Source organism: Molossus molossus, unplaced genomic scaffold, assembly GCF_014108415.1.
Source record: "Molossus molossus isolate mMolMol1 unplaced genomic scaffold, mMolMol1.p scaffold_m16_p_3, whole genome shotgun sequence".
NCBI lineage: Eukaryota > Metazoa > Chordata > Mammalia > Chiroptera > Molossidae > Molossus > Molossus molossus.
Window position 1 is genome coordinate 123,697,139 of NW_023425366.1, and position 22,875 is coordinate 123,720,013.

Here is a 22,875-nt window from a genome sequence, read left to right on the forward strand (position 1 = left end):
CCTTGCGCCAGTGTGAGACACACCAGTCTGTTCTCAGAACCAGAGTATTTTTGTTAATAAAACTCAAAAGACATCGGTGCCTTGCAAACACTGGGCTAATGGTGCTTGGCCCTGGGAGGGACTGGGTGAGGAAAGGTTTTGTGGGGAGACCTCGGCCACCGATCTAGACTTGCCATTTCCAGCTGCTTGATCTTGTGCGTATAAACCCACCTGCTCTGGCCTGGTTCCTCAAGAAAACGGGGGAATCAATGTCCTGACTCACTGTTCTGAGAATTAAACAGGGCCATCTCTGAGAACCCGGCCCTCTATCTAGCACTCAGGAAGCCTTCAGGAATGGTCACTATCAGTGGGTGGGGACCAGGAGGCTCTGGGCAAGTGAACTGGCCTGAGCCTCACCTTCCTGGTGGGGTCCATCAGGTCCCAGGACAGCATCACTCATCCCCAATCAAGTCTGACACAAATCCAAAGACCGTATTTCTTCTATTAGAATTTTTTTCTCAAAATTTTTATCTAAAAACAAACAACAAAAAAAAGAAAAAAAAGAAAAACAAAAATTATTGGAAACTTCATGGTTCAGGTGGGGAGAAAGGAGAGAGGCATGGAGCTGAGGCTCCAAGTCTCTCCAGAGAAAGTCCTCACCCTCAAAGTGCCCTCTTGGAGGGGAGAGCAGAGCCAAGGACAGCCCCCATGCCCAGCCTCCATCTGGAGAAGAGGGTAGAGTCACAGTGGTCCAAGGGCCAGAGGGGCTGGAGGGGGGAGCAGGAGCCGAAGGGGTCACAGGAAGTAGTCGGCCACGGGCTTCTTGGAGGGGATGCCCCGCGTCTCTTGGGGAGCAGCCTCAAAGATGATGAAATCCTTTTGAAGATGCTCATCCAGCTCCAAGATGGCTGCCACATTCCCACAGCTGAAATTTGAGGGCGGCAGTTAGAATGTGTCAGCCTAGATCCCCACCCCCATCCCAACCTCCTGACCCAGGAAGCTCACCGGTAGCAGTAGTTGGGTGCCGACCACACAGTGAGCACAGTCTCATTGAAGTGCCACTTGTAACCTTCCATCACCAGTTGGTGGGCACGACAGATCATGTCAATGTCATTGGCTGCATTGAATTGAGCCACCACATCACTGCCGAATAGGTAGCCAGCCCCACGGGGGCTCACACCCCAGCCTGTTGTGTCTGAGGCAAATGAAGGTAGAGATGGGGAGAGGTGTCCTCAAGGCTTCTGACTGCCCACTGCCCTTTGAAAGAGAATGCCCTGTCCCCCTCCCCCAATCAGGCCCGTGGGGCAAGAGGACAGGGCTCGATTGTGTTGTGGATCCTGGGGGATAGGGCAGCAAATGTTGAAGCAGATAAGCTCCAATGAAGAAAGACTTTCCTGATAGTTGGAGTCATCTCATAATCTGAGTGACCATGCAACTTACTATCCAAACAGGTACGTAGGCAAGTGAAAGGAGGTGCTCCTAAGAACCACGTGTGCACAGCAGTTGTGAGCAAGGGCTATGGCAGCTAGTCTGGGAGTATAACGGGGCAGTCGGGCATGGCAGCGAGAGAGCGGAGGCTCTGTGTGTTACAGCAGGCGCAGCCCTGGACTGATACCTGGGAGACCTGGCTTTTAATCTCAGCTTTGCTCCATACTAGCTCAGAACCCCAGAAAATGAGGGGTTCTCGGGTCTTTCAGTCCACACATCTGACATCTGCAGAAGCCCCTTCATATTCAGGGAGCCAGTGACTTTGCCCTAAACAAGCCCCTGATATACAGGCCCTAATTCAGTCAGAGCCCAAAGTGCCCAGTTACCCACGATCCTGCTCTGAGGGTGCCAGCCAGTCTGTAGGTCAAACACAGACCATACCAGCCTGCTCTACTCTTCCCCAAACATACCTGGCCTGACTGTACTTTCAAGGTACCTGCTTTAACAAAAGGACTCCCTTAGTCTCTCGCCAAACTAAGGGTGAAGTCTGGCTGCCACTCCCCACCTGCCCTCACCTTCAGGGTCAGACCAAAGCAGGTCACACATGGGCCCATCGTGAGGCACCTCTTGCTTTCGGTCAATCGTCCGGATCTGATCAAGCGTCTGGATGGAGGGGGAGAGGCCCCCGTGCACACAGAAGATCTACGGGGAGAGCACGGCAGCAGGGAAGGGAAGCTGAGGCCCAGCACCTCTCCCATCCCTCCCATCCCCATGGAGCCTCGTGGCCAGCCTACCTTGCCATCGATGATGGCTGACAGGCTGAGGTAGTCAAAGATCTCAGTGCAGTAGCGCCACACGGTCACCGAGCCATATTTACGCAGGCACTCATCATAGAAGCCGTAGACCTGGGTGATCTGACGGCTCTCATGGTTGCCCCGGATCAGGGTGATTCGATCAGGATAGCGAACCTGGAAGTAATCACCAAGCTAGGACTGGGGTCTAGGCTCTGCCTCTCCCTCCTAGATCTCCTCACATCTGCCAGCCCCTCTCCACCCTCACCAGCACCACCACCCTGGACCAGACTCACGTCATCTCATCTGAATGCTGTTGCACACATCTCACAAGACTCCCAGCCCCTCCTCCAGAGAATACAAAGCTGACCCCCCCCCCCCCCCGCTACAAATCTAACGGCTCCTCTTTTACCTACCAGATGGAGACCAGTCCTTAGCAAGACATTCAAGGTGCTTTGTCATCTGGCCCTTATACTCTCTCTCCTACCAGTGGATGCGGTACCCAGCTGAACTCAACTCCTTGTCACTTTCTAAACATAGAGCCTCTGTTCCCTCCCACACAATGCCATCCTGCTGACCTCACCCTTCAGGGGCCCCATCAGGTGCCCCAAGTCAAGGAAAGTTTGTGACCACCCTTGCCAAGCAGAATCTGTCATCACCAGCAGCACAGCTCAGAGTTGGGGGTGGATGGAGCAGGAGAGGAGGGCAGAAAGGATGCAGACAGGTCAGGCCTGAAGTGGCCCAGGTGTGGGCTCCAGAAGACAGCAGTTCCCACCTTAAGTGCCAGCAGCAGGAGGAACGTTTCAACGCTGTAGAAACCACGATCCACAAAGTCCCCCATGAAGAGGTAGTTGGTCTCAGGGACGTCGCCACCCACCTGGGGGGAGGGAGAAGGTCCTAAACTGTTCCCTACTCAGTCAAGTTGATGCCCTTCTTTCACAAAGGGCCCACCTAACTAGAGGCCTCTTGCCACCACTCAACTCACCCAATTCAAAGCTTTCCCTCTCAAAGGGGCCTTCCAGTCACCCTCCAGGTCACCTTCCCCAGTGTTTACCCACACTCACTCTGAACAGCTCCTTGAGGTCATAGAATTGTCCATGAATGTCACCGCACACCTGGGAAATGAGAAGGTGGGTGGGAACTCAGTCTGAAAGCCTCTGCTCTCAGGGGCTACCTTCAAATTATCCCTCTTGGCTAAGCCTCTACTCTACTTCTCAGGACCCAGTATCTACTCTCCCACCCCAAATTAGCCTGGTCTGGAATCAACCTCCATCCCACACTGAATGCCAACTATTCTCTGGGCAAGAGCTAGAGCCATGTCTTTCCAGCTAGACCTGCAGCTCCTGGAGGACCTGGCCCCATCTTTCCCTACTCCCCTCAAGATACCCAGAATGAAGTTACTGATAACACAGAACACATAGAAACATGTGGAATAGAATCACTTACCAAATTAAGAGTCCTTCTGCCCTGGCCAAGAGTAGCCTTCCAACAAATCAAAAGACCCTTCTGATAACTCCCATTTCTTATAGCAAGGGGGCCCTTGAAGATGGGGCTCCCAGGGATGAGGGAGCCCACAAGACTACAGGAAATGTCTATGTGCCTAAAAGACCAAGCTAAGCTCTAGAGGGACAGAGGGTACTCACTGTGACTGGCGAGTCCACCCTCTGCACGTTGCTCTCCTCTACCAAGATCTCTCTGGAGACAGAAGACCAGGGTCACCACAGCCAGGCCAGCCCAGCCCAATTCCTGACCTTTTTAGTGAGGGGAGGGGAGGATATGCAGTGGTCCTTGAACCTCTACAGGGCAGGAGTGAGGTATGCAATTTCCCCAGGAAAGCCCCCACTGCCAACAGGCCAAAGCCCAAACTCTTGTTCCAGCTTTCCAAGCCTTTTGAAGTAGGCTGTGACTTTCCCAGCCTTGACCTCCCCAACCCCTGCTACTTCCTTTCATGCATCCTGCACTCCCAGCAAACAGATCTCCTCTCCACACAGAGCCCTTTACTCTCGCTGCTCACTCAGCCTGGAGTGCTCCCAGACTATGCCCTTGGGGGAGCTCTTACAGTCCCTCTCCACCCATCACAGGAGCCTTCTCCCAGGCTGTTGTTGGAGGGCACACAGGGCTTGCCGTGGGCAGGCCAGTAATCAAAGTGATCTTCAAAGTGATACACTGTTGCTACTTTTTTCATTATTTCTTAAGAGCAGGGGTGGGGAATGTCCAGCTCCTGGGCCATATAAGGCACTCGAAATCACACACCTCAGCAAAGGGAAGCAGGTCCAGCCATCACATTAGAGATGAGTTAATTAAATGCTTGACCAAATATAGCAGGATAATTTTTAAGTCGATAATTTTGTATGGCCCACAAATGATGTTACAAATATCCAAATGGCCCTTGGCAGAAAAAAGGTTCCCCACCCCTGACTTAGAGGAAGTGAGGACTTCATCTCTCCTTGCAATACAGTCTACTTCTACTTGAGAGAGCATGATATAAAAACACTGTCAGGTTCAGACACCCAATTTAAGTATTTCCAGATTTCCGCCTTGAATAGCAGCGGTGAACGTTCCAATTCACACCAAGCACCAGGACTCCAGTATGAGCTTCGCATGGATGATGCATGCAATCAAACCACCACCCTCAAAGGCAGGCACTGTGATGATTCCCACTTCTCAGATGAAGAAAATGATTGAAGTCATACAGATGGGACTTGAACCAAGGCACCTGCTCGGCCCTCACTCTAACAGTCTCCTTCCACTACACTAACCCCTCCTGAACTCAGGGTCTCCTCTCAGTCCCTTAGGATATTCTGCACGATAAAGGCAGCTCCAGGAAGGTGTACTTGGCTTTCCAGGAATGGGAGGGAGAAGGCACTGGCTGTAGTCTCAGGGCCATGCAGCAACCAGGCTCTCCCACCTGTACTGCATCTTGTGTTGAACATCCTTCCACATCAACTGCTTATAATGACCTTTCCAACTGACTTGGGGAGCGTCTTTTCATCTTCATCTGACAGATAAAGAAACCGAGGCTTAGAGAAAAAAGGGGCAGGACCAAGATCACAAAGCTGGAAAGTGTGATTTGGAACCCAGGAGCCCAACTTCCTGATACTTTATGACAGCCTCTTCCAGACTCCAGGTCAAAACCCCACCTCAGTGCCAGTAGGGCCCCAGCAGGGTCTGGAATCAAGGCCTAGCCTCTAACCCGCTGTCACTTGCAGCACATCACCAGCCCTCTCAGGGCTCACACCAGCTCACCTTTACTTCCACAACTAACAATGCCTTTAGTAAGTGCTTACCAAAGTGCCAGGGCCTGTCCCTGGATATGAAGACTCTCATTTAAGTTTCATAATGATTTCAAAAACTTGGAGAGGAGCCTTGGCCGGTTTGGCTCAGCAGTTAGAGCGTCGGCCTGCGGACCAGAGGGTCCCAGGTTCGGTTCCCGCTAGGGACATGTACCAAAAAAAAAACCAAAAAAACACAACTTGGAGAGGTAAAGTGACTTGACCTGGGTCATACTGTTTACAGAGACAGAATTCATACTGAAGACCACCTAATTCAAAACCCTCTGCTCCTCGAACATACTGACTTTTTAAATAGGAGCAAGTTCAGCTCACACACTCCAAGCCTCTGTAATTCCCAGGGTTTGAGTCTGTATACCCTCTGAGCAAGCCAAAGCTCTTGGCACTACCAGCCTTGGCCTGGGTCCCCTGGTAGGCCAGGTGTTAGGGTTGGTTCTCCTTCAGACTGGGATGATAGTGGCCATCTCAGGCCTCAGTCCTAGCTCCATCTCAGTTTCAGCTGGACAAGACCTTCCCACCCCTCAGTCCTCAGTAGTTCTGCCACCTCTCACATAGTCTAAATGTCTCTGCCTGGCTATCCGTGAGCATGAAGTATAGTAAAAGACCTGGATCCAAAACAAACCTCCCCTCCAACTAGCTGTGAGACTGTGGGCAAGACATCATCTTCTCAGAGACTTGGATTTCTCTTTGGTGAAATACTCAACCTCTGCTCTGACTAGTTCATAGGGTTGCTGCAAAGAACAATGTAGATTGACTATACAACTTCTCTGTTATTCTGGAAACTCCATCATGCTATCCAAGCATTAGCTATCATCACCACCACCAAACTGATCCTGGTCCTACAGGGGCAGATAAGACTTACGGGAAAAAGAATGATGCCAGGCAGCAATTGGTTTAAGTTCCTGAAAATGCCATCAAGACAGAGGAAGCAGACAAAACAGGGAAGAGCCACAGAAAAGCATTTAAAAGGGGGCTTGCCTGTTCACCAAACCCATGCAGGCCCTGTTGGGGAGCAAAGTCAAGCAAAGAGCCTGACAGACACAAGTTCAGAACCCAGCTCTGCCACTTCCTCTCCGGGTGACCTTAGTCAAGTCACTACACCTCTAGTCATGGTCTCCTGTTCTGTAAAATGGAGCAAACAATTCCAACCTCACAAGACTGCTGTGGGAAGAAAATGAATGTAAATTCTTTGCCAGTACAAAGCCAGGGTAATAGTGGACCTGTTCAGTAAATTAGGGTAATTCTACTGGCTCTCTTCCCACAATTCTCCAGTTTGGTGGAGGCCATGGTCAAACAGTACCTCAGAGGAGACAGGTAACTGGTCTCCTCATTGTTACCCACACACCTCAGGGCCTCCACTCCTACTCTCGTCCTGCTTGAAATGCCTTCCTCACTGGCTCTGCTCCCATTAGCTATCCAAATTATTTTCATCTTTCAAGGTCACCTTTTCTTAGAAGCCTTCCCTGATTACTTTAGTCCGTATCAGTACTGCCCTCTTCCTTCATAGTAATAACAATAATACCTAAGGATTGTCAAGCATGTACCAAAGCACTATGCTAAGTTCATCTCAAGCACCAACTTACTGACTCTTCACAACCATCTTATTAAGTACTATCATTCCCAATTTACAGATGAAAACACTGAGTTTCAGAGACCTCAAGATCACCAACTCAGCTAGTAAGTGGCAAAGATCAGATTCCAATCTATAGCTACCTTGACATTCCAAAGCCTAGGATCTTAATCACTACATCATCCCACAGAACTCTGAGTTGGGACCCCCTTCATATCATGCCTAATTCTAGTCTGGCTACCAGGTCTTAGGCTCCCAAACGGAACATGAGAGTGATCCAACTCCACCTTGCATTATGGCCTGAAAAAAACAGGACACAGAGAGAAGACTTCAGACTCCATCCCTTACTTTAAGGGTTATTGTTGGAATTAAAAATATTTTATAAACCAGAGTCTTTAACTTTTCTGCCTTGAACTTCTGTTCTTGATGATATTCCTGTTTGTCATCTTATTCTTCAAAGCCTACCCTCAAAGGTCAGTTTCTTCAAAAAGCCTTCTCTGTTACCCTAACAGTTAGGGCTGTTTCCCCAGAGATAGGGCTGTTTCCCTGAGGGTCTTAAGTACTTTCTCTAACTCCTAACTCCAATAAAAATACACCATCTAATACTTTAAATATCTTTATCCAGGTCTGTCTTCACCTAACAGGCTGGTTGTCCTGGAGGGAAGTGGTCCTATTCTGCTCTTCTCTGGGAATGTTTCCAGGATGAACCAGGCCCAAAGTTCTCGGCTGGGTTTGCCCTAGGCCGGAACCCCTGGGCAGCGGAACCCCTTCCCAGGGCCAGGGGCTCACCTGGCCTTGGCGCACAGGGCCTTGACTTCGCTCTCCTTGATGAGTTCGCAGCGCCGCAGCTGCTCGATCTGCCTGTCCAAGTCGCTGATCTCCGCCATGGCCCACCCCCGGCGCGGGTCAGAGCCGGGGCCGCCGCCCCCTCCGCACCGCACGGGGGTCTCCTAGGAAAGGCGAAGACAAGCCCGGATAAGAATGTCTGTGGGGGATGCCAGGGTTTTGGGGAGGGGGGACAACTCGATTCTGGAGCTGGCCCGCCCCCCCCCAGCCTCTCCTCACATCGTCCCGCGGCCCAGGCTGCCCCCTGCTAACTGCTGTCGAGCCCCGCGGTCCCGCGCTAGGGACGGTGGCCTAGAGGGCTTCCCGACTGTTACCGCCGCTGTGACTTCGGCTCTAGCTCTCGGGATCCCAGCCTTCCTCCTTCCCTCCGCTTTGGGCCGCCGCCACCGCCGCTTCTACTTCCGGCCCCTCCGCGGAAGCACAGGGAGGCCAGTTCCGCCGCGCGTCGGATGTGGCGTCATACACACCCGCCCCTCCCACGCCGCGCCCGTAGCCCCGCCTCTCGAGCCTAGGCCGGGAAACGAGCGGAGCGACCGGATGTCAGCCGCGTGCGGGCGGAAGTCGTGGTGGGCGGGACGCAGGACCGTTCTGAGGCCGAGAAACCCTGGCGGAGTCACCTCCCGGCTCAGTTAGGGACGCTGAAGCCCAGCCGAGCTCCTCTGTGCTTTGTTACACGCTTTTGTTCCCCTGTGTAGTGCCCCCCCCATTAGTCCCCGAGGAATGAACTTTGGTTCACCGTCGCAGCCCCGGTGCTTAGAACAAGGCCTGGCACTGGAGGCACACATCAGTATTTCTTCGGTGGACGAAGGAATTTCAGCCCAAATCTCTTTCCATGGCCAGAGAAATCTCTGCCAAGGAGGACCTCCTAAATTAGAGGCAGAAAGCCCCCCAAGCCTATGCTCCAGTCAGCATGGCCTCCCTGATTCCAGAAGGGTCCCCTTGACACCTTTCAGTTGCCTTCTGTTGTCTGCAGGTTTACTCTTTTTTTTTTTTTTAAGAGGAAACTGGCTTAGAGCGGTTAAGTAACTGGTTCACATTTGCAAAGTTAAGAATTTGGGATTTGAATCAAGGTTGAAATTTGAACCCAGGCTGTGTTCTAATTGATCCTCTGCCTCTTACACTTTCCAGAATTCACTTTGTCATAAGTCCCAAACTCCTCGAGTGGTATGAGTTCCTGTTTTTCCCAGTCTCTTGCCGCAGGCAGAGGAAGCAACTGGTCCTTAAGCAAACTTCATGGTGTCTTGCACACCTTGCCCCCGTTTGGAATGTCCTCACTCTCTCTATTGACCTTTAATTTTCATTTGCTTTATTTCAGATGTTTCAGAGTTGACGGTAGGCACAGAAGTGAGGGACAAAGTTTTGAGGAGCACTAGGTGAGGGTTGATTTTGTATGTAGACAACATATGCAAATGTGCAGAGAAGGAAAGGACCAAGTTCTTAAACTCCTAGAAGGTCCCAGGCAGTTCTATGCCTATCACTACTACATGGACTTAGTAGGTCCAGAAAGATCGTGATTATTTTTTTTCTCTAGAAGGGAGCTCAGACAGGAAAGGGCCCATATCAGGAAATTTGGGAAGTAACAGGAACACTAGGTCCCTGGTTTTGATTAGGATCTTTAACAGCTGAGAATATCTGGTGTATTTACTGCTGCACCCCAGCCTGGGTGATTGGGGAAGGGTGATTGGGATTGGGTAAGTGCAGGACCCTCATTCTGGCTTCATGGAATGCAGCAGCTCGAGGTTCAGTTCCTAACCTAGAACCTGAGTTCTATGTGTGTGTGCATTGTTGAGGAGGTGTTGGAGAGGATTCTAGGTTCTCCAAGGCTTTCCACAGCCCAAGGAGACTAACAAGCCAGTTCTAATCCCATTTCCTATGAAAATGAGAAGACGGACAAGCTCCACAGTGTAGATTAAGGAGATGTGCATTAATGTTCCTGTTTCCACCAAAAAACAGTGTGATCTCCAACTAAAGCCTTAAGCATAAATTGGGAATAACACCTGCTCAGAACACTTATCATGTTGCCTGGCTCATAGACTCAGGAAATCTTGGCTTTTGTCACAGGGGTTTTCTACCCCCTTGAGTTCTAGGCCTAAAGTGAGGCTGAGCCTGCAGCTTCCTACAACTAGCAGTTATACACGCTCCCCAACTATGAGCCTTATCTGATGCTGCTGGTAGGAATGGTAAGAGCCCCTGGTGGTTAGAAGAAAATTTCACAAGCTCTCCTCTTGAAGCCCTGGGCAATTATAAAACAAAACAAAACAGGAAAATGCTACCCCACCCCTTCACCATTTTCCTACCCAAGAAGAACACAAAACAAGGGCTCTTTCTTCTGGAACCTGCCACCTTCCCAGACCCTCCCCTGACCCAGACATTATTGACATGGACAAGAAACTCCCCCTTAAATAGTTGTTTATTGGCAGTGGGCTGGAGAGGATATTGGAGTTGGCATACACAGACAACACCACGCACCAACGTCACAAGGAAGGCAAGATTGCTGGGAAAGAGCAGCCTGGAGCCCCGGATGAGGCCTTCTCTTCGAGGGTGAGTGTGGGAGGGGGTGGAGCCTGGAGTGTTGAAGGGGCAGCCCTAGATCACCTCTGCTTAGTAGGCATGGTTAGAGATGAAGAGGGATTGGCTGGCTGCTGCTCCAGCCTGACCACTCGGGGTGTACTTTCCTTGACAGGCGAGGCTATTGGCCTAAGAGGGGAGAGGAGCCAGAGTAAGAAGGTCTGTTCTCAGAATCCCATCCACCCCAGCAATCTGCCCACCTCCTGCTCCCTCCTCACCAGTGCTCGCTTGACATATTCCTCCTGAGCAGCCTTCAGGTTCTCCTTCTTTCCACCCCAGGCCTTCAGAGCAGAGGCTTGTAGGGCTCGGCCATAGGAGAAGGTCAGGGCCCATGGCTTTAGCAAGGGGCACTTGTTGATTGCGTTGAGGTTGATGGATGCCTCCTCCTCACTCTGACCTCCAGATAGGAAGGTGACCCCTGTAAAACAAAGGGTGAAGTGGGAAAGGGGTTGTAGTCAGAGACCCAGGGCACTGGTAAGAGTTCCTAGAAGCTGACCTGGAAATCAGACCAGTGGGCATGAGGATTATGGGTACAGTTTGTCTACCCCCCCAGAGAGCAAGATAAGAGTATGGGTCTTACCAGGGACAGCTGGGGGCACTGTGCGGCGCAGTGCAGTGACAGTTGCCATGGCAATCTCCTCATTAGAAAATTTCTGGGTACAGGCATGGCCTGGGGTGACCATATTGGGCTTCAGCAAGGTGCCTTCCAGGTAGATGTGGTGGTCACTCAGAGCCTTGTAGACAGCAGCCAGCACCTAGAGTGGGGCAGAACCAAAGTGGAGTGGGGTGGGGTGGGGTAAGGGCGCCGGAGTCAGCCCCAGGGCCCTTGGCCCAGCTGCCTAGCCCACCACACTGCCCGGGGAAGGCAGGCAACCTACCTTTTCAGTTACATACTGACAGCGCTTCAAGTCATGGTCCCCATCAGGGAGGATCTCAGGCTCCACGATAGGCACAATGCCATTCTGTGGGGTGAGGGACAGAGTAACTCTGAGGCCTCCTAGACTGGACCCCTACCTACAGCTCTCCACAGCCACTGGCCAAAGTCTTATCTCCATGAAGACAGAGACCCACGGTTTCAAAGCGCTCAGCTTTGCAGGGTTGTGGGAGATCCACCCACATAAACCCTGCCCTGCCCCTCTGCTCACAGAGCCCTCCAGTGTCCTCCACAGGCCCAAGCCTGATGATGGGCGACGATCCGGAACAGTTGCTTTGGGGGAGGTAGATATCATGACAGATGGGTGGCAAGCTAGCTGAGGCTCGAACCAAATGAGGTGGAAGCTGGCCTGTTGGGGACATGGAGGCTCACCTGCTGGCAGATGCTGGCATAACGGGCCAGAACGTTGGCATTTTCCATGATGGCAAGGGCTGAGGGGGTGTGTTCCCCAATCTTCAGCACACAGCGCCACTTGGCAAAGTCAGCTCCGTCTTTCTTGTACTGGGCACAGCGCTCAGACAGCCCATCCAGCCCTGGAGAGGAGACGGAGAAGTTGGAGGGGGGCAGGTGACTCCCACTCACCCTGGGCACTCAGAGGAGCTCAAACCTGGGTGGGTTGGTGGGTAGGACAGGGAGCCAAACAGTTCTCACCTTGGGTAGTAGTCTCGCCATTTGTTCCTGCCAGGGGTACCACGCCCTTGTCTACCTGTTGGAGTAGAACAACAATATAAGACAGGTAAACCATCTCTACTACCCTTTTCTTCTCTAACACACTCTCTGCCCCCAACTTAATCTCTCAGGTGGTTTCTCCTGGTGTGCAAATATTTTCATTTATAGTACCAGATCCTATGAGGCAAGATACGTGGGGATATTTGACAGACAGCCTGGGAACCCACTACTTCCCAACTCTGAGCAAAACACTTCACTGCCTTGAGCTTCTGGTTTCTCATCTGTACAATGATGGGTATTGCCTTGCTCTTAGAACTTTGAGGATTAAAAATGTCAAGCACGCCCAGCCAGTGTGGCTCAGTGGTTGGGCGTCGACCCATGGACCAAGAGATCACTGGTTCAATTCCCAGTCAGGGCACCTGCCCAGGTTGTGGGCCCGATCCCCAGTGGGGGGCATGCAGGAGGCGGCCAATCGATGTTCTTTCTTATTGATGTTTCTCTCTCTCCCTCTCCCTTCCCCTCTCTCTAAATCAATAAAGCGAAGGGAAAAAAATTTTTTTTTAAATGCCAAGCAGGGCCCAGTTTTTAGCTCCCCTTACATCTGATCTGAGGCAGACTCCATCCAAGTCTCCAGGCTCCCAGCACAATATTCACCCCCCAGCCTATTACCCTGGATTTCTTTTCCCCAGACTCATCTCAGACCTCACATCCTGAGGCCCGGCCTCCTCACCTTGATGCCCACAACACCACCCTTGGATTTAATAACTTGGGGGAAGGGACGCCCATCATCTGTCTTCTGATAGAGTGTCTCATGGAAGAGGATGACACCCCCAATGCAGGGATTCACGCGGTCATCGGCAGTCAGCAGCAGTTGGCGGTAGAAGCGCCGGTTCTCCTCAGTGTTCTCAGTGCCAATGGACTGCAGCCGCTTGGCAATGCTCCCTGGAAGGGAGTAGCTCATGGTCATAAGGGGTTCAGCCCATCACCCCCAACCCTGGGCCCTCCTCCCACTGTGTCCTGTCCGCACCAGTGGACTCATCTGCAGCCAGGATGCCCTTGCCCGGAGCCACAATTCGCTGAGCAATGTCAGACAGCTCCTTCTTTTGCTCCGGGGTCAGCGCTGGGTATTGGTAGGACATGGTGCCAGTCAGCTCCTGGGCAGAGGAGACATATGGGGGAACACTGGTTAGCTGGGTCTTCCCATGGTCTCCCAATGAGCAGAGCCCTTTGCTTGGAGGTCAGGGCACAGGTTCCCTACCTCCCCTGCCCAACACCCAGCAGGTCTTGGGGCACTTCCTGTCCACAGCTCTCCCCTACACCCAACTTCCTTATACTAGGCCTGCCTCCTGTACCTTTCCTAACTCTGTTTGTTGCTGGGTGTTGCCCAGCTGAGGGTGGGGTTGCATACTGGCATCTGGGGTAAAGGAATAGGCCAGAGCCATGGACAGGTGGCTCATGTAGAAGCTGGACCCTTCTGGCTTGCGCCTTGCCATGGGGTCACCTTGCCTAGAAGCAAAACCGAACCGGAATATTTTAGAATTTAGAGGTCATGCATAAGGCAGAGGGCCCAACCCCCTCATCTGAAAGGACCCAGAAAAAGGAAGTCTGTAATTCAAGTCACCCAGCAACCCAAGGGCCAGATCTGAGACTAGAACCCAGATCTTCTGTCACAGGGATGTTCCTTCCAATCCATCCAAGATCCTGGAGGTGGAACAGGCACCAAGGCCTCAAGGACATCCCAAGGTCAGGCTTCTCCCCCCAGGGTGTGGGAGGGCATTAGGAAAGGGGTGTGGAGAAAACTATAGGGAAAATCAGAGGCCCAGCCCCAGGCAGAGGAAAGGGAGGAAAGGGATGAGTTTTGCGGATCTCACTGCTTAGGCAGGGTAAGAGTGTGGAGGAGAGGCATGCGCCCCACCCATTCCCCTGAAAAATGCTCCTGTGTGCTCCAAGGGCTGCAGCTGTTCCAGGCTCAGAATCAAGGTCACCAGATAAGGAAAGACAGGGAAAGTGTTAATAGGGCAACAGGCGCTGCCAAGGGTTGCCCCTCCTCACCAAGGATGCTCGACTCCAAGGGCAGAGGCCAACCACCCGCTTTCGGGAACCCTGAAGCAGTATATGAGCTGGCCCCCACTCCTCACTGCCTCTTAGGATCCCTCCAGGGGCAAAGGGGCCATAATCTTTTGCATCAGGGGGTCCCAGCTAGAAAAGGGAGGGGGAATGGCCCTTCATCTCGTCCTGCTTCCTCCCCCGCCATGACTCAGCGCGCAGAGCCGCCCGCATTGCGCAGTCAACTGAGGGAGCTCCAGCTGGAGAGGTTTGGGGAGTCTGGGCTGGGAGCTTGCGTGTCGTGGTGGAGAAGTTGCTAGGATCAGGACGGGGGGCTCTGCCCGACCCGCCACGGGCCCCAGGATCCTTCTCCATGGCCCTGACTTTCGCACGTGGCGAAGAGCGCTCACCTGGCACAGGAGAGGGGTAGGTTTGCGCGGTGCAGTGGTGGAGGGCGGCGGGCTGGCGAGTACACTGAGGGAGCGAACGCGGTAGTCGTCACTACCACCCTGGTTCTGCGGCGCATTCCAAGAGGAACGCAGCCTCTTAAGCTCCCGGGTGGGCGGGGAGGAGGGAGGTGTTACCGGGCCTTATAAGGTCACCGCTCCACCCTCCACTGGGTTTTTCCTTTTGCTGGCCCTGAGGCGCCCCGGCGTCCAATGGCAGGCGAAGAACTGTGGGAGCGCCCGCCCCCAAAGGCAAAGCCCGGAGACAGCTCTTGGGCGGCGCCAGTGCTGCGAGAACACGATCCCTCCCCCCATCCTCCTCGGACGTGACTCGGGCCACATCCCGCGCGGGTCCCGGCCCTCCCTCTCCCTTTTCTCCCCGCCTGGCGCGCTCTAGGGCGCCGTGACTCAGCCGATTCGGGGCACTGGAAGGGATGGGGATGGGGATGCTGGGGCAGGGGCGCGGGTGGAGGAGCCCGAGAAGACCGAAGCTCAGGCCCGGCCCGGCCCGTTTCCGGCCTGCGTGTGTCGTATTGTCACTGAATCCAGAGCTCTGGCGTCTGGCGGCCTCGCCTGCAGGCTGGACTTTCGGGCTCTGGGGCCGACCCTCCCTGTGTTACTGGCCCAGGTGCAAGTGGCATAGAAGAGGTCAGAGAGTGGACGCAAGAAGGCGGGGAGCTGGGGGGAAGGGGGTAGGCGAGGAGGCAGCAGTTCTGGGTGACTCGCCCGAGCGGGTGTGGCCACCCCATTCACACCGTCAAGCTCCAGGAGCCGCCTAGGCCAGCCTCTCTCGCACTCCGCCTGGGGCCGGCGCCACCTGCCTGAAGCCCGAGCCACCACCCAAGGCTGGACCTCGTCGGAAGTGGCCAGCGGCACTCGGTCCAAGCCGGTCAGAGCCCATGTGAAACTTCTCCTTGGGACTTGACATCGCACTCCTGAATAAAATCTGTCCTGTGCTGGTCAGCCTCCCAGATACGTTCTGAGCACCCCATCCTAGGTCTCCCCTCCTAATCCAAACGCCTTCAGCTCCACCCCACCCAAGCTCTGTCCTGCTGGCGCCCACCTGGAAGAAGCTGCCCCACCCCACCCAGCTCCTTCCCGCTGGCGCCCACCTGGAGGAATCCCAAGAAGTGAAGAAGCGGGCAGAGCCTGGTCAGCAGGAGTGAGCCAGGCAGCACCCCGCTGGCTTATAAGGCAGCTAGCTCCTGCCCTCCCCCAGCCAATGTCCCCAACCTTCTCCGGTGACCCCTGCCCTTTCCTCACCAGGGATCCCCTGGCAGGGACCTATATTTAGGGAAACCTGAAGCTCCTGACATTCAGGCCAGCATGAGGCCTTAAGTAAGGAAAGGGGAGAGGGAGCTGTGTGCCTGCCCTATTTTGAGGGTGTGAGGAGAGCCCCTGCACACTCACCAGTACTTCAGAGGAAATTTTTTCCTTGGAAATCCAGACTTAGGCGCTCAAAAGGGAAATAAATCTTTGGACAGGGATCTGTGGGGAGAGAAGGGGAAAGGGGACTCAGATCATGTGGCCCTCCCTGCCTCCTCTGATCCTCCTCCCCTGACTGGGCTCTAATGGGAGCTGTTATGATTCTCTGGAGCCCGTTTATTTAGAGGGAGAGCAGATGCAGGCGCTGCACTCACACCTCAAAATAACCAAGAACCCATGGACTGGGTATGCTAGGGTACCCTATATCCTGATATTTTAGGTCCAAGTTCCTCCCATAATGCTGTCTATGGTTAGTAGTGTCCCCCAACCTCCCCTTCAAACATGTGTTTACTTGGGGAGGGGAAGAGGAAGGCAGGGGCACCTGCCAGAGCACTAGCCCCTCTTTCCTTCAGCCCTATGAGGGGGCTGCGGTCTCGCGGGCCAAGGGCTCTCTGAGTCTTGCTCTGCCGAGAGCCAAGTTTTCCACTGCTGGTCCCCAGGCCATTGAGCCAGGCAGCCCATTTGTGTTTCCAGTGGCCTGAGGCCCCTCAGGGAAGAGGGCATGCGGGTCCCGGGGGCTGGCCGCTCCCCAAAGGGCAGGGACTCTGAGTCCTCATCGGAGCTTGATCTCAAAGCAGAGACAGTTGAGGCTCTGGCAGTCAGGAAGTTGGCATGCACAGGCACAGTCGCAGAGTGGGCAGCAACGAGGGCAGTGAGGGGCCCAACCCTGTGGGAGAGAAAAAAATAGTTAAGGAGGAAGGGGAACCAGAATCTGAAGGAAGGAGGCCTGCAAAGACCCATTTGCCCAGTGGAACAGAGAGTACCATCCACTATTCCGGGGAACAAATCAAATCCCTGTGCTGTTGAGAAATCAGCAAGGAGGCACTGTTCCCAACAACCGAATTCAGGAGCTGGAAGAAATTTTTCAGGGGGTTCTCTCTTTCTCCCTACTTTGTAGGCAAGGAGACTGAGGACCAGAGAGATCTGGTCCCACGCTAGAATCCAGGTGTCCCAATATTCAGCTCAAAGAGAGTTCAACTACATTTTTGTGGCCCTGTGCAACTGAAAGTCTGTAGACAGGGAAAGCATACACACAGTGTCCATGATGAAAATAATTTGGTTTTGTGGATTTTTTTCCCTGGCATGAGACTAAACTGCAGGATCTCATTCATCAATTCTGAGCACCTACTCTGTGCACAACATATACTACATTCATGAATGAGTTTTTTACATCTTTCTAGTTTTTTCTTTTTAATGGCAATTTGCATATTAAACATTTTATAATGTTTCAAAAAGTAGTATCACTTTAAATTATCAGAATCTTGAGTAAAGGGCCTTTTTACAAAAGGGAAAATAGAGGCTTAAAGAGAAGAGCAGCCTAGTCGATGTGGCTCAGTGGATTGTGTGTATCCCATGGACTGAGAGGTCCCAGTTCGATTCCTGGTCGGCACATGCCCAATTTGGGGCTCAGTCCCCAGTGGGGGGTGTGCAGGAGGCAGCTGATTGATATGTCTCTCTCACATCAATGTTTCTATTTCTCCCATCCTCTCTCTCTTAAAAAAAAATCTATTAAAAAATTATTTTTTAAAAAGAGAGAGGACTGATTGCCTGCAGGGGTGGGGAACGTCCAGCCCAAGGCCTGCGAAATCAATACCAGCTTATATCACACGCCTCACCAAATTAGCTTGACCAAATATAGCAAGCTAATTTTTAAGTTGATAATTTTGTATGGCCCCTGAATGATGTTATAAATATCCAGTGGCCCTTGGCAGAAAACAGGTTCCCAACCCCTGGCCTAAAGGAATCCAACTAGGGAGTGCTGCTGTGATGGACCTGGCCCACCAGCTTCCGGCCTTAGATCCCCCGAGACCCCGCTGCCTCCCCAGGCCAGGGATGTCAGCTTCTTTCTGGGTTTGCAAGAGCAGGGACAGTTCATCTCCCAAAGCACATCACGTTTCTCTCTGTCGGCAAAGAAAATAGAAGGATTCTCAGCTCCCAGGGGAAACAGAAGGTCTGTCTCTTGGAACAGCATGTCCTTGGAGACAGGAGGGAAGAGCAGCCTACTTCAACCCACTCCTCTTCTGTCCTGCAGCAGAAGTGCTCTAAGACTGCTTCAGGTATTAACTGCAGTCAGGCCAAGCGGCTGGGGTGGGGCATGCCCAGGATGTGTGACAGAAGATTGGCATCTTGAGTCCTAAGACAGAGCTAGTGACAGTCACAGTTGCATAGATCAGACACCGGGCCAAGCCAGGAATAGGGGAATGACCTTTTGAGTAGCCGAGGTTTCGGGGTGCGGTGTCAGATTACTGGTGATATCAGATATCATTAGGGGCTCCAGTGAGGGGAAGGGACATAGTGTCTCCTGGTAGAAGGGTCTGAATTGGGCTGCAGCTACTGCCAATAGAATTGGCTCTCAAGGAGGAGGCTAGAAGTGTCATGGTGGGACTGAGAGCAAAGTGGTTTCATTGTTTTTGATGAAGGTGTGGTTTGGGGTGTCTCTGAGGAGTCCCAGTCTGGGGATGAAGTCAGTTCTGTGGGATTCTGGAGGACCACACTGTCATTCTGTGTGCAACATTGGCAGCTGAGAGAGCTCCCCTTCCCTCACTTCAGAGAAGAGTATTAAAAGCATTTCCTGGCTCTGTCCTTTGGATCTAGTCATTAATAACTGGCTAATGGATTTCTCAACTCTCAGGTGGCTTCTGGAAGGAATCTACTGTTTAAGTACATTAAACAAGAACTCCACAAGGCTGTTAACCCTGCGTTTCTCTAGGCTCTGCAGTTTTTCACTTTGATTTCTTTTGCTTCAATTTTGTGAAGACCAGCCATCTTTACCGGTGAGAGCTCAGGCCGTTTTGAATCTAGTTCAGGCCCAGGCTTGGCTAATTCATGTTTTAAGCCTCAGTTTACTCATCTCTGAACCCAATTCTTTTTTTTTTTTAATCCTCACCCAAGGACATTTTTTGTTCAGATAGAGTGGGAGGGAGAGGAAGAGAGAGAGAGAGAGAGAGAGAGAGAGAATCATTGACATGAAAGGGACACATCAAGTGGCCGCCACCCGCACGACCAACCAGGGCCAGGGACAAACTGCAACCGAGGTACGTGCCCTTAGCGAGAACTGAACCCAGGTCTCTCTGGACTGCAGGCTGACGCTCTAATCTCTAAGCCAAACCGGCCAGGGCTCTGAACCCACTTCTTAAAGTCATTGTGAAGAATCAGTAGAAAGAACTAAACACGATGCATGGTGAGCACTCAGTGAAGGGAGCAGTTCTTGTCACAGCAGTTCTTTACCCCAGCGTGGGGCAGGATCACATGAGAACTTTTAGAAATTGATGAACTCGCCCTGGCCGGTTTGGCTCAGCGGTTAGAGCGTCGGCCTGCAGTCGAGAGAGACCCGGGTTTGGTTCCCGCTAAGGGCACGTACCTCGGTTGTAGTTTGTCCCCGGCCCTGGTTGGGTTGTGTGGGTGGCAGCCACTCGATGTGTCCCTTTCACGTCGATGTTTCTCTCTCTCTCTCTCCACCTCCCACTCTATCTGAACAAAATATCGAAAAATGTCCTCAGGTGAGGATAAAAAAAAAAAGAAATTGATGAACTCCAATCCAATTCCAGACCTACTGAGTGGTGGAGCCCAGATGCCTGGCTTTCTGATACCTGCTTCTGACCGACATGGCTGAGAACCAACCACTGCACTATATCACATGGTTTCTCACACTCGACTATAGTGGCCTGTCCTCTGCAAGCCAGACTTCTCCCCGAGGACTCCAACATACTATGGAACAATTTGATATGCAAGACTCTACTGTGGGATATTGGAGAAATAACTAAACTTCTCTAAGACAATTTATTCCCCTGCAAAAGGAGGATACAAATGCTCACCTATCTACATGTACAGGCAGAGAGCTGACCAAGGTGTGATGTCAAGTTAAAAAGGGCAAGTATACCCTGGCTAATTTGGTTAGTGGTTGGAGCATCGGCCCATGGACCAAAGGGTCGTGGGTTCAGTTCTGGTCAAGGGTGTGTACCTGGGTTGTGGGTTCGATCCCCAAGCCCAATCAGGGTTGTGAAGGAGGCAACCAATCGATGCTTCTCTCTCCCTCCCTCCCTTCCACTCTCTCTAAAAATCAATGGAAAAATATCCTCGGGTGAGGATTAACAACAACAACAAAAAAAAGGGGTGAGGGAAGACAAGTAGCAGTTGTAATGATATAGTATACATAGTATGACCCATTTATACCAAATAATACTAAAATACAGCAATGATATTACTGTATATTATTATATGAGGGTCATACACAAAACACAGCAACCTTGATTAGAGAGTTGGTTTATAAAGTGCCTTGTATTGTCTATGTCTTTCTACATGCACACTTTGTAATCAATGCTTTTTGTGATCAGAAAAAATATATATACAGGTTTTTAAAAATATCCAGCTCCCATGGGTCACTGAGAAAATAATAATGGAACATAGTATTCACTCAATAAATAGAATGAGCTCTGTGAGAGGTTCTGCTTTTTCTTTGAACTACCATTTTCAGAAGTGATTGTATGCCTACGTGTTACACATGCCACCGTTCTCTAGCTGACACCTGTTTTTCCCAAGCAGCTTTCATTACTAGAAATGATCTGATATGCTGTTTACGTTCTTTTGGGCTGTCTCCACCTGACCCAGTACCTGGAATTGTACCTGGCCTAGAATAGGTGCTGAATAATAATTGTTGAACAAAAAAAATGAATGCACAGACAGTGCCTAGATCAGGGCTCAAGGGGCAAGGGCTAGTGTGAGAACTCACAGCTTCTGTGGGCTGGGGGCAGCAGGCATCCAGGTAGTGCGCTGGGCTAGGCAAAGGGAAGTCGCAGGCTTCTGCGCAGGTCCAGCAACAGTCCTGGGGCCTGGAGGCGCCTTGCTTCCTGCAGGGGGAGCTGCAATCCGTGCAGCAGCCTTGGGCCTAGGAGATGGCAGGGCTCAGGATCTGGGCCACGTGGCAGGTAGGGATAGCCAAGACGTGGTTTTGGGGAGAAGGGAAGGAGGATGTTCACCAAGAGACAGCAGAGGAGGAACTCTCTGGTCCCATGGAAGGGATAGATGGGGGGACAAAATGGCAAAGGAGTTTCAGAGTAAGGGCCTGCAGATGAGGGCACAGTTTAACCGGGTTTTTTCCAGAGCCCCCCCTGCAGTCCCCATGAGGCTCACCAGCAGGCAGTGCCTCGTCAGCAGCACTAGGCCTAGCAGCAACAAATAGATGCCCACAGCGATGAAGACGATGGCAGGGATGGGGAGCAGCAGGGAAGGACTGCTGACAGGAGCCGGGGTGGGATTCCAAGGGCTAGAGGAGGCCTGAATGAGCACAGGAGGAAGGGGTGACAAGGACGTAGGAGGGGCTGCGGGAACACAGAAATACCAGGAGGGACACTGAAGTAGCTAGAAAAAGGGGAGGAAAGGCCACCAGATGATGGGGAGACCGTCGATAGGACTATACTCTCTTTTCCCCAAAACCTGCCTTTTCCCCTCTCACCCCCATTTCAGCACCATAAAGGGCTTGTTGGTCATTCTAGACTTTACCAAGATTTAGTGAACTTTCTTTCAGAATGTGTCTCTCCAAATGGACCTATTCTCTGACTCTTCACCATCCCTCTGCCAACATTACTGCCCCTTAACTGTCTTCCAATCTGCGGTTCTGTCCCTTTCTACCCCAGCTGCCCTTGTGTATCCCTCCCTTCCTTACAATCCATCAATGGCTCTGGTGACTCAGTCCAAACTTGTCTGTGACAAAGCCCCGGTCCAGCCCCACCCACCTCTCCCTCCTTCCCTACACTCCATCCGTGCTTAAGTTGAGCAGTCCGTCAAATACCCTATCCTCTCTCTCACCCAGGTCTCTACCCACACTGCTCCCTCTGCTTGTAATGCCTCTCCTCCTTGGTTCCTTGGCAAACTCTTCATCTTGCCCGGAAGGGCGGGAAAGGGCCCTCCTGTGGGAAGTCCCCATCCCTGGCATTCTCTCTCCAGCTCTGGTCCTGAGCAGGAAGGTTTATGTAGAGTAGAGAGAGCCACCTCTCCAGACCGGCCTGAACGCAGGCGAAGTCGGGTGGAGTTTAGGGCGCGGAGGGCGCCGCTCCTGAGAGGGTTAGGGGCCTAGGACTCACGTCCATGGGGCAGGACAGCGCCAGTCAGGTCAGGAGCTGCAAAGGAGAGAAAGTCCCGGGCCTCAGAGGCGGAGGGGCCCCTGCACTGGTGTGCCCACCCCCTTCCCCCACTTCCCGCGATGGCTCCTGGTCCGGACAGTGGGGATGGGATCCGGGATTCGAGGGCGGCACCTCCTTCGCAGGCCCCAGGCCGACCCAGGTCACACCCCTCTGCTGTCCCCACATCGCAGCTCGCTCCATCCACCACCCGCATCACCTGCACCCTCGGCGCCGCGGACCGTTCACGGATTCCGCGCCGCGTTGGGTCCCATCGGCCTGGGCGGGTGCACAGTCCATAAACCTCCCGCGGCTTCCTGCTGTTGCCATGGAGACAGCACGCCGCTCCTACGGCAGCCCCGAGACCCAAAATTCTTCTCCCCTCCTCGCTTCCACCGCTGGTTGTCTGTGGCTACCAGCTCTCTCTCTTTTTTATTTTTTATTGTTTTATCCTCACCCGAGGACATTTTTCCTTTTTTTTTTTTTTTTTTTACAGATAGAGTGGGAGGGAGAGAGAGGAAGGGAGAGAGAGAGAGAAACATCGACGTGAAGGGACACATCGAGTGGCTGCCACCCGCACGACTAACCAGGGCCGGGGACAAACTGCAACCGTCTCTCTCTTTTTTAAATTGATTTAAGAGAAAGAGAGATTTGTTGTTCCATTTATTCGTGCATTTATTGGTTGATTCTTGTATGTGCCCTGACCG

The 22,875-nt window shown here is 52.5% G+C and overlaps 3 protein-coding genes across 6 annotated transcripts; all 3 read right to left on the reverse strand.

Annotated features, from left to right (window-relative positions):
- Nucleotides 1–475: 475 nt before the first annotated feature.
- On the reverse strand, nt 476–8,305 carry PPP4C (protein phosphatase 4 catalytic subunit). Its single transcript, XM_036280044.1, has 9 exons — nt 8,219–8,305; nt 7,848–8,008; nt 3,842–3,893; nt 3,263–3,313; nt 2,974–3,075; nt 2,202–2,375; nt 1,983–2,109; nt 985–1,174; nt 476–904 (listed from the first exon to the last, which is right to left on the reverse strand). The coding sequence occupies exons 2-9, from the start codon at nt 7,943–7,945 to the stop codon at nt 775–777; spliced, it is 924 nt and encodes a 307-aa protein (XP_036135937.1). The 5' UTR covers nt 7,946–8,008; nt 8,219–8,305; the 3' UTR covers nt 476–774.
- Nucleotides 8,306–10,294: 1,989 nt separating this feature from the next.
- ALDOA (aldolase, fructose-bisphosphate A) lies at nt 10,295–15,732 on the reverse strand. 3 transcript variants are annotated; one of them, XM_036280011.1, is made up of 9 exons: nt 15,680–15,732; nt 13,103–13,229; nt 12,806–13,017; nt 12,058–12,112; nt 11,779–11,939; nt 11,351–11,434; nt 11,053–11,227; nt 10,691–10,890; nt 10,295–10,601 (listed from the first exon to the last, which is right to left on the reverse strand). In XM_036280011.1, exons 2-9 carry the CDS (start codon nt 13,212–13,214, stop codon nt 10,506–10,508), a joined length of 1,095 nt encoding a protein of 364 aa, XP_036135904.1. In that variant the 5' UTR covers nt 13,215–13,229; nt 15,680–15,732; the 3' UTR covers nt 10,295–10,505. The 3 variants fall into 3 exon arrangements, with proteins under 3 accessions (XP_036135904.1, XP_036135906.1, XP_036135905.1); XM_036280013.1 differs by lacking the exon at nt 15,680–15,732 and adding an exon at nt 13,428–13,743; XM_036280012.1 differs by lacking the exon at nt 15,680–15,732 and adding an exon at nt 14,532–14,690 and having other exon boundaries at nt 10,297–10,601.
- An 873-nt stretch (nt 15,733–16,605) lies between these two features.
- Nucleotides 16,606–22,456, reverse strand: LOC118642340 (keratin-associated protein 10-10). 2 transcript variants are annotated; one of them, XM_036280071.1, is made up of 5 exons: nt 22,389–22,456; nt 22,133–22,168; nt 21,183–21,326; nt 20,782–20,937; nt 16,606–16,719 (listed from the first exon to the last, which is right to left on the reverse strand). In XM_036280071.1, exons 2-5 carry the CDS (start codon nt 22,136–22,138, stop codon nt 16,606–16,608), a joined length of 420 nt encoding a protein of 139 aa, XP_036135964.1. In that variant the 5' UTR covers nt 22,139–22,168; nt 22,389–22,456. The 2 variants fall into 2 exon arrangements, with proteins under 2 accessions (XP_036135964.1, XP_036135965.1); XM_036280072.1 differs by lacking the exon at nt 21,183–21,326.
- Nucleotides 22,457–22,875: the final 419 nt, after the last annotated feature.

What these genes read in the sequence shown, in the direction of transcription:
- PPP4C (XM_036280044.1), bottom strand. Translation starts at nt 7,945, where the DNA reads ATGGCGGAGATCAGCGACTTGGACAGGCAGATCGAGCAGCTGCGGCGC. An exon ending in GCCCTGTGCGCCAAGGCCAG is followed by an intron (nt 3,894 to 7,847) that starts GTGAGCCCCTGG and finishes TTCTGTCTCCAG; the next exon opens with AGAGATCTTGGTAGAGGAGA. An exon ending in ACCTCAAGGAGCTGTTCAGA is followed by an intron (nt 3,076 to 3,262) that starts GTGAGTGTGGGT and finishes CCCTCCCCCCAG; the next exon opens with GTGGGTGGCGACGTCCCTGA.
- ALDOA (XM_036280013.1), bottom strand. Translation starts at nt 13,568, where the DNA reads ATGGCAAGGCGCAAGCCAGAAGGGTCCAGCTTCTACATGAGCCACCTG. An exon ending in GGCTGCAGATGAGTCCACTG is followed by an intron (nt 13,018 to 13,102) that starts GTGCGGACAGGA and finishes ACTCCCTTCCAG; the next exon opens with GGAGCATTGCCAAGCGGCTG. An exon ending in AATATGTCAAGCGAGCACTG is followed by an intron (nt 10,602 to 10,690) that starts GTGAGGAGGGAG and finishes CTCCCCTCTTAG; the next exon opens with GCCAATAGCCTCGCCTGTCA.
- LOC118642340 (XM_036280071.1), bottom strand. An exon ending in TGACGAGGCACTGCCTGCTG is followed by an intron (nt 20,938 to 21,182) that starts GTGAGCCTCATG and finishes GCCATCTCCTAG; the next exon opens with GCCCAAGGCTGCTGCACGGA. An exon ending in GCCCCCAGCCCACAGAAGCT is followed by an intron (nt 16,720 to 20,781) that starts GTGAGTTCTCAC and finishes TCTCTCCCACAG; the next exon opens with GGTTGGGCCCCTCACTGCCC.